General features: G+C 58.4%; 1 protein-coding gene across 1 annotated transcript; it reads right to left on the bottom strand.

Annotated features, from left to right (window-relative positions):
* Nucleotides 1-3324: 3324 nt before the first annotated feature.
* DRAP1 (DR1 associated protein 1) lies at nt 3325-8891 on the bottom strand (the record flags this gene model as incomplete). The annotated part of the gene is made up of 6 exons (XM_026650454.1): nt 3325-4906; nt 5366-5451; nt 5878-5968; nt 6798-6917; nt 7445-7538; nt 8774-8891. Coding segments are annotated over 6 exons (663 nt in total), but the record flags the coding sequence as incomplete, so codon positions are not given.
* Between the last annotated feature and the right edge of the window lie 1023 nt (nt 8892-9914).

The following is a 9914-nucleotide window of genomic DNA, read 5'->3' on the forward strand; positions in this document are numbered from 1 at the left end:
TAGCTTACCTTAACAGAGCTGTTACCTTCACAGTCCAAAGAACAAAGCCTCACACCCCAGCCTTAGTAGGCAACAACCTTGCAATCATTTCACAAGTAAGGAAACCCCAGGCAGAGCTGGGCATAGACCCACCCACAGGCCCAGGTCTCAGTCACTTTGCCTTTCAGAAGGAATGGCCCAAACTACATGCTTGTGTACTCCCTGCTAACACTGCAATGAGTGTTCCCTGGTGGCAAGAGCTCATACCTGCTGCTGCCTCTGCACTCCCATTCATTGTCCTGTAGCTCAATGGGCAGAATGTCATCCTTTTAAATCAGGAAATTCCCAGGTTTGCTCCCTGCCTGGGACCCACACAAGGGCACACCCTAAGGCCATGTCTTCATGGTGATGTTACAGCAGTATGGTTTGCTCACTCAAAATGCAGCAATGTAATCACATTGAATTGAAGTGCATCTGCACCCCTTTGCTACAGTCCTTTTCCTTGCAGCCATACAGCTCTGCATCAGTTCAAATTCACCACACGGCATTCTAGGCAGGGATCCCATGGTGTAACATTCCACCACTTTGCTATTGGCCCCCTCTCCAATTTAGCAACATCCTTCTAAACCAGGGGTCTCAAACTCAAATGACCATGAGGGCCACATGAGGACTAGTACATTGGCCCGAGGGCCGCATTACTGACACCTCCCCCGCCTCCCGCACACTGCCCTCAGCCCCGCCCCACTCCACCCCTTCCATGAGGCCCTGCCCCGCCTCTTCCCACCCCTTCCCTGCCCCCATTCCAACCCCTTCCCCAAAATCGCCAGCCCAACTCTGCCCCCTCCCTGCCCCCAGGGGGTGCAGGAGGGGTGTGGTGGGGGCTCAGGGCAGGGAGTTGGGGTGTGGGGTGCAGGAGGAGTGAGGGGTACAGCAAGGGGTCAGGGTGCAGCAGGCGGCTCAGGGCAGGGAGTTGGGGTGCAAGAGGGGTGCAGGGTGCAGCAGGGGGATCAGGGCAGTGGGTTGGGGTGCAAGAGGAGTGTGGGGTGCGGCAGGGGACTCAGGGCAGGGGGTCGGGGTGCAGGGTGCGGCAGGGGGCTCAAGGCAGGGGGTCAGGGTGCAGGAAGGGTGAGGGGTGAGGCAGGGGGTCGGGGTGCAGGTTGTGGCGGGGGCTCAGGGCAGTGGGTTGGGATGCAGGAGGGGTGCAGGGTGAGGCAGGGAATCAGGGTACAGGAGGGGTGCAGGGTATGGCAGGGGGTCGGGTGCAGGGTGCGGCAGGGGGTTCAGGGCAGGGGGTTCAGCTGCAGGAGGGATTCGGGGGGCAGGATCTGGCCCGGCTTGTACCGGGGGCAGGGCAGGCTCCCTGCCTGCCCTGCCCCCGCAAGAGGCTGGAACGTGGGGGGGGGGGGAAGAGGGGCTGTGCGTTTCTATTGCTTGAGGCACCGCCTCCAGCAGCTCCCATTGGCCGCGGTTCCCCGTTCCCGGCCAATGGGAGCTGCTGGGGGCTCTTCCTAAAGTAACAGCCACACACAGCCCCTCCGCCCCCCCCTTCCCCACGTTCCAGCCTCTTCCCGGAGCTGCGCAGGGCAGGACAGGCAGGGAGCCTGCCCTGCTCCCGGTGCTCGTCCGGCCGCTCTGGTAAACACGGGGTGGGGGGCTGCGAGGGGCTCGCGGGCCGCAGGAAATCACCCCGGGGCCGTGTGTTTGAGACCCCTGTTCTAAACTGTGGGCACCAGAACTGGACACAGGATTCCAGCAGCGGCTGCACCAGTGCCAAATAGAGAGGTAATAGAACCTCCCTTCTCCTACTTGAGATTCCCCTTTATGCATCCATGCAGTAGGAGATGCCTACCAGAAACTCCAGGAATTTTGGGAGTGGGAGGGGTCAAATGAAAACTCCCATGGTTCCTCTCCTGACATCTGGTCATGTTGCCAGTGCCTTTTCTGACCTGGTGTCAGCCAGCACAGACGTCCTATAGCTGAGCACCAGGATCAGGACAGTCAGTAGTGCAAAGAAACACAAGGGAGTAAGGTAATATCGGCTATGGGACCATCCCCATGTCTCTCTAATATACTGGGACCAGGAGGGCTACAGCCCTGCAGACAACTAGGACAAAGGGAACATTAGCCTATTCAGTCTGAGCTCCTGTCTCTCACAGCCCAGGGTCGCCCTCTGCTGGGCCCAGTAACCTGTGGTTGGCTCTTCGGGAAAGGTCTCCAGCCTTGATTTGAAGACTACACTTGGCTGGGCTCTCTCTAGCCTGTCCTCTCGCCCCCCCAGAGCCAGGGAGAGAACCCAAGAATCCTGACACACCTGATTCTAGCACCAGTTCCTACATAGTTGTGGGCACAGTGATAAGGTGAACGGTCTCCCCCTCTAGGGGCTGATCCTCCCAGAGAAGAACAGGAATTTGCTTGTGAAAGCTTTTTCCAAGGCACTTAGAACAAGGAGCGAAACCCCCCCAGGGATGCAGCCACCTCCCTGCTCCCCCTTGGAGAGAGAGGATGGGGCACCAGCCCAGCTGGAGGACAGGGAGGCAGGTGCTGCAGAGGAAGATGCACTTGCACCAGGGGATTGGGAAGAGACTGGAGCTGCAGTGGAGTGTGGGGACTGTTAGATGGAAGGGGGTTAGAAGCTAGTCCCTTGATGACTTCTCTGCAGGGAGAGTGGGGGAGGCACCCAAGATTAAGGTGGGGTTGCAGGCATGGGCACTAGGTATCCCTAAGCTTCCCACATCTGGGGAGGTACAGAGGGGACTCAGCCCAGGGCGCAGGGGATGGGGAAGGGGCAGTCTGCAGGGGTAGGGGGACAAACTACCAGCCTATGTCAATGTGGGGAGGGGTGGGATCTCACCTGGCGGGGGAGGGGGGGGAGGGAGATTGCCATAGCCCAGGCCAAAGCGCGAGGGGAAGGTTGGGGGATGTAGTCCAGGCCAGTGGGGCTGGTGTTTGGGAGCAGGGATGCTCAGCCAGTCCCTGCAGCTGCCAAGGATCCCACAGCTCATTCCAAACACTCTGACAAAGCTCTCCCCTGCCACATTGAATCAGTAGCAAAGCTGGGGATAGAACCCAGAAATCCTGGCTCCCAGCCCTCTAGACCCCACTCCCCTCCCAGAGCTGGGGATAGAACCCAGGAGTCCTGGCCAGTTCTGTTGCCCTTCTCCAATAAGAACCACCCCATTGTAAATTTCATCCTAAACACTGACGGATTCTAGTGAAATCAGAACTTTATTGAGTCAATACAAAAAAATCAAACAAACGCGTTAAAAGTCACAGCATCCCAGCTCTCAAGGTGGCCGCAAGCCACACAGCGTTTAACCCCTCGTCCCCGTTTCCCCCACCCCAAGATAGCTTAAAGCACCCCTGCCCTGAAGGGATGCCAGGACCCACCCCCCACATGGAAACAACCCATTCCCAACAGGACAGATCCGTGTAAAAAGGCGCTGTGGAAATTCCTGCCTCTTAGGAACCTTAGGACTACACTGCACAGGGGTGGGGTGATGGAGCCCTGGGGTTTAGCCGCAAGAAAAGAATGGAGATTGAATCCACTCAATATCCAGGGACAGAAAGGACAGGGAGGGAGAGGGGAAAAGAACCCAGGAGTCCTGGCTCCCAGCACTTCTCTGCTCTAATTATTAGATCCCACTCCCTTCCCAAGAGTGCTGGCTCCCAGTCCCACTTGGAGGGGGACATGCAAATGGCATGAAGGATTGAGAACATACAGCGCCTGGGACATTCATTTTTAAAAAGAGTGCTTAAAAGCCCCATAGCTCACAGATTCCTCGCCCCCATCCCGGGGGTGAAATTGAGGCAGCTGGGTGTGTGTTGGGGATTCTGATGGGTGAAACCACAGGACCATCTTCCAGTGGCAGATACAGTTAAGCCCAGGATAGACATGCCCAGAGACACTGAGTCCTTTCATGTGGGGGGACTCCTTCTCCCGCTCTAATTACATCTCCCTACTTCAGAGTCATCCCAAACCAATCATCAGATCCAAGTGAATTTCACATGCAGTGATGGGGGACAAGGGGAGAAGCTGCTTGTGAGATTCACTGTGTCCCTCCCTCCTCCAATGGATGTAGGACCAGCCAGTACAAAGAGGCCCCCACCCCAGGATCTGAGAGAGCAGTGCTGGGAGCAGAGAAAAGGGGGACACCGAACCAGGGCTGGGATGGAACCAAATATCCTGCTTCTAAGAAAAATAGAGCTCAGCGCCCCCACCAAGAACCATGGTTGCTGGGTGGGGGCAGAGCTGAGGGCACCACTGAAAAAAATCTTACCCAACGCCAAAGAGCCCCGTGATCTGACAGACTGACAACACCGAGGCCTGGAATGGAACTGAATGTCCTACACAAAGCCTGGATCACACCCGTAACACCAATGTAAGCGCTAGCCCTACACTCTCTGGGAAAAAAAACCCTGATTCCTTGGGGCTGAGGAGGGAGAAATCAAGTCACAATGAAAGGGGAGGAGGTTTCACAAGCTGGAGTGGCTGTTTTGTCCCCATTTCCCATCTCTGGAGACACCTGCAGCTAATCACTGGGTTGGCTCAGTCACACTCTGTCTGTTGGGGAAGGCGCCACAGAGAGGGATGACACAGTGGGGAGGGACGAGGCGATCTGGGCTCTGAGAATCAGGGGTTCGAGCCCAACCCAGGGACACAATAAAAACAAACCACGTGGAGGTAAAATGCTTTTCTCTCTTTTTTTAATAAATTTAAGAACCACCCCCTCCCCCCCGAATGCAGCAACTAAAACAAACTAAAAGGAAACGGGGCTACGAGTCATAATCTTCCTCCTCCTCGTCCTGTGCTGGGGCGGGGGGTGCTGGCGCAGAGGGCATCATGGCAGGCAGGGCCGGGGGCACGGAGACAGGCATGGCCATGGTGGACTGTGGGGGGCAGGTGAAGTGCAAATATGGCGCCGGAGAGCTGGAGCCAGGGAGGGGAGAAGGAAGAAGGTTATTGTGGGGGAGGGGAGATCATCTACCCCACATTCCTCACCCCAACCCTTGGCCCAATCAGATCCATGGGCCCTTCCAGTATCCCCACCCTGGATTAGACCCATAGTCCCATCCAGTCTGGTAGCCACCCCCTCCATCGGGGCGAGAGGCCCATCAAGCCTGGTATGCCCCCACCCCTGTAACAGGGATCAGGCTCCAACTGGATCATACTTACTGCTATTAGGTTTCTAGTTATCACTACCCTTAAGTAGCTAATGCTCTGCTCTAACCACTAGATCCCACTCCCATCCCTGAATCAGGGATAGAACCCAGAAGTCTTGTCCCCCCAGCCCAAGATCTAAGCACTAGGCAACCACTGCCCAGCCTGTCAGCACTACTGAGCATGGGAGGCCCTCTGGATCCTGACTGGACAGGCCCCGATTCGTACCTGGGGAAGTGGGTGGTGGGGCGGCTGGGGGGCGTGGACTGGGACGTCTCCTCCTCCCCATCACTCTCGCTGTCCTCAGAATCCTCCTGTGGGGGCAGGGTAAGCAGAGAGCTCAGCATGGAGACGGCACCACCTGAGGGACACAGTGACTGATGCTCCCCAGAGCTGGTCTCATGGGAAACTGAAGCAGAGAGAGGGGAAAGGGACTCACCCCAGGTCGAAATAGAACTCAAGAGTCCTGGATCTCAGCACCGCCCCCTGCTGTAACCACCAGACCCTACACCCCTCCTGGGATGCTCAGCCCATAGATCATACAGGGAGGCAGCCAGGAGGGGAACCTCCTAAGACAGGGGGAGGGGATGGCATTCCAGACCCTTCACCATCTGTGCCCCATAGGGGACTACCTCCTTCACTCAGCTCCCCATGCACCTCAGCAAGGCTCAGCCAGGAGGGGGCACTGCTGCATGCAGGACGGAGCCTGCGGGCTGGGAGACACCTCCTGCCAGATTCACCTCCTGCTCGGAGTCCGTGCCTGACTGCTTCGGGTCCTTTCCTTTGCTGCCAGTGCCGCCGTTCTTCCGCCCACTGCCCGGCTTCCGGCCCCTGCATCCGGAGAGAGACCAAGGAGTCATTGGGGCACTGCCAACGGATGGGGGCTCCAGCAGAGATTGGTGCAGAAGGAATCTCTTGACCGCACCCAAGGGTCACCCACCCAGTCCCCTGACTCCACACCAGGGCTCCCTGGCCACATACCACCCCAATGATCTACAGCAACGCTTTGGGGTTCCACCTCCCAAGCTCCCAACCCAGCCACAGCACTCCCCACTGGGACAGTCACCTACGACGTGTCCCAATCCCCCGTGGGATGCAACGGGGAAGAGGTATTTAGGAATCGCTTTGCCACATCACTGGAGCGTAGACATCTCTGGTGTGTGGCATGGTGGCTGGGTAACAGCACACAGCAACACGGCATGGGTTCGGGGTAGGAAGCAAAGAGAAGCCCCACACCGAGTTCGGATGGCAGAGCGGGGTTTTGGGAGGCAGAATGGAATCAGCAGAATGGGAATTGAGCTAGGACACTGGAGTTCGTTTCCAGATTCTTAGTGAAGTGTGATCGCATCTGTAGTGACCACCATCTGTCGGTGTCTCTCTGCAGCACAGCACCCCCTAGTGCTGTGCTGGGGCCAGCAGTGACTGAAAGGGGGCACATCCAGTACTGAGTCCCACCCGCTCCCTGCAGCACACTGGGGCATCGAGGCCAGCCCTGGCTGTGAGGGGAGAGTGCCCCCTACTGAGCCCCTGCCTCATTCCCTGTAGCACAGTGCCCATGGTGGCACACTGGGACATAGGCCAGCACTGGGTGCAAGGGAAGAGCACGCCCCTACTGAGCCCTTGCCCCTCTCCCTGTAGCACAGCACCTCCTACTGCCCACCTCCTGGAGACCTTCTCGCCCTCAGCGTGGTTATCCTCCACATCTCCCTGCATGTCAGGCACCGAGGCCACCAGATCCTTGAGGAAGTCGAACTGCTGCTCCAGCTCTATGCACTGCTTCCTGCAGGGAGCGGAGAGCAGCTCAGACTCTGGGGGAGGGGACTGCAGCACCCCCACCCCCAGAAACCCTGGGGACCTGACCCCCAGCCCCTATTGGCTTCCTGAGGGCTACTAGAGACCCCCCATGGTGTATCCATCCCAGCTGGGGATGCAGGGTTTAAAGCCACCCCTTCCCCCTCCATAACAACACTAATCACCATTACCTCCATGAGCTTCAGCCCTGCTCGGGATTAGTGCTTCACCCCTGCCTCCCCCCAGTTGAAAAGGGGGGAAACTGAGGCACAGAGGAAGGGAAGGGACTGTCCAGAAGTGCCACAGTGAGTTGGTGGCAAAGCGGGGAACAGAACCCAGGAGTCCTGGCTCCCAGCCCCCTGCTCCAAGAAAAGTGAGAGAAGTCTGTCCGTAGTGGGGCAGGTCTGCTTGTGGAGTAGATCTGGCATTTCCTTGCTCCAGTACTGCAGGGGTTAGGTCAAAAAGTCCCCAGCTGGGCAGAAGAGGGGGGAATGCAGGTGGAAGTAGGGTACTTACAGGTGGGAGGTGGTCATGGTCTTGGCATTTCTGGACTGTGTCACCTGACAGGCCTTCCTGAGGAGTGACTCCAGGAAGAGCTCCAGCGCCCGGGCTAGGGCAAGCCAAGGGTTAAGGGAACTCAGCACTGGGATCAGAACAGAACACCGCTTGTACTAGGACAGGGGTGGGCAAACTTTTTGGCCTGAGGGCCACATCGGGTTTCATAAATTGTATGGAGGGACGGTTAGGGAAGGGGGTCGTGGCCCGGCCCCCACCTCCTATCTGCCCCCCCCGGGACTCCTGCCCCATCCAACCCCCCATTCCCTGATGGCCCCCCCCGGGACCCCTGCCCCATCCACATACCCCCGTTCCCTGTCCCCTGACCACCCTCGGAGCTCCGCCGCCCCATCCAACCCCTCCTCTCATTCCTGACAGCCCCCTGGGACCCCTGCCCCATCCAACCACCCCTTCTCCTTGTCCCCTGACTGCCCCCAAAACCCCTGCGCCTGACTGCCCCTGCCGTCCCATCCAACCCCCACTCCTTCCTGACTGCCCCTCCCCCGTGACCCCTGCCCCCATTCAACCCCTGCTCCCCTCCGACCCCTATCCACACCCCCGCCCCCTGCCCACCACCCCGAACTCCCCTGCCCTCTATCCAACCCCCCTCACCCGGAGCTGGGCCACGCCACCACTGCCACCACGCAGCACAGAGACCGGGTCAGGCCGGGCTCTGCAGCTGCGCTGCCCCAGGAGCTCACAGCCCCGCCGCCCAGAGCATTGCGCTGATGGCGGAGCGAGCGAGCTGAGGCTGCGGGGGAGGGGGAACAGTGGAGGAGGGGACGGGGCTAGCCTCCCAGGCCAGGAGCTCGGGGGTCAGGCAGGACGGTCCCACGGGCCGGATGTGGCCCACAGGCCGTAGTTTGCCCACCTCTGTACTCGGATCATAGTTCATGCGGATAGAACCCAAGAGTCCTGGCTCCCAGCCATCCCCCATCCTGCTCTGACCCACTAACCCTCCTCCCCTCCCAGAGGTGGGCATAGAACCAGGAGACCTGGCTCCCAGTCCCTCCCATCGCCCCAGTCTAAGACCACTCCCTCCCAGAGCTCGGACAGAACCCAGGAGTTCTGACTCCCATCCTCCTCCCGCCACTTGAACCACTAGATGAGCTGCCTCTGATTCTCTGTCTAACCTGTTGTTGTAATTAGCCACCAGCCAGGGCAATGAAACCTACAGGATGATGAACCAAGCCTGTCTGGGAGGGAGATCCCCCAGGATTGGCGGGAGCACAAGGCGGCAATTGGGGGGTCAGGAGTGGGAGCTGGGCACCACAGCACTCCCAAGGATACATATAATGACAGGGACGGCAGCGGCCACCTTCCCAATCTCCTCATCCGTCTGCATGATCTTCTTGATCCGGGCCTGGAGGGGAGACGAGAGGAAATAGTTAATATCAGGGGTGGGGTGTTATGAACTGCCCCCAGGGCCCCACCCTCCTATCAACAGTCAGTGCCAGGAACATGGCTATGTGGACCAGAGAGAGCGCCCCCTAGAGGGGAAAGGCACCATAACTCATTCCCCTGAACCAGCCAGTCTGCGGCCCTAACAGCAAAAGGCCCCAGATCCCATTCCATGCCCCCTGGAACCAGCCAGTCCCCGACCTAGGGCTGGATTTGTACTCCCAGGTCCTCTGCTCTAACCACTAGACCCCACTCCTCTCAAGTGACTTTAGATCCCTGGACACAGGTGCCATGCACTTCTCCAATTCCTGCATTACACCACCACCCCTTCTCTGGGTCATCCTTCCCTGAGAACAACCATTGCATGCTGCGTCCCCAGGGAGGTGATTGACACAAGAGCAAAGCCTCCATGGGTCGCTGGCTCCTCAGACTCTTTGGTGACTAGGGGACACATCCCATGGCCGGTTGTCAGGCAGGGGCCAAGGCTGAGAACCATCAACTTGTTCCATGCCTGCCCAACCCCCATGGGACATCACCTCTACCCAATGGCACTGGTAGCCTCACACCAGAGCTATTCCCTGCCCCTATTATGGCTCTGTGTTCTCTCCTTGTGCCCTGTGGCTTAGCAATGCAGCAGGGCCTCTCGTTTCCCCTCACAAGATCAGGTCCAGACTCGCGATCCACCCCTCCAGATGCAGAATCAACGCTATTGACTGGGGTGTGTCGGAACCAAAGGATGTTTGTGTCCATGTCACAAGGCAATAATATACCCTACACCCAGCTAAGGGGGCAAACCACAAGGTGTTGGCTGTCACAACCCAGGCGTAAACTGTGAGGACCAAAGCTGAGCACAAGCCATTGAAAACGACTCTGACCTCGAGATTGGGAGCTTCCTTGTTGTGCTGGGCACTGTCCAGACACCAACCCGAGATTAGGGGACCCCCATCATGCCAGGTATTGCACAGATCCCAACCTGAGACTGGAGAGCTCCATTGTGCCAGGTACCACATGGACCCTGACCCAAGACTGG

The sequence above is a fragment of the Terrapene carolina genome, unplaced genomic scaffold (genome assembly GCF_002925995.2).
Source record: "Terrapene carolina triunguis isolate 2854851 unplaced genomic scaffold, T_m_triunguis-2.0 Scaffold89, whole genome shotgun sequence".
In the NCBI taxonomy this organism is placed as follows: domain Eukaryota; kingdom Metazoa; phylum Chordata; order Testudines; family Emydidae; genus Terrapene; species Terrapene triunguis.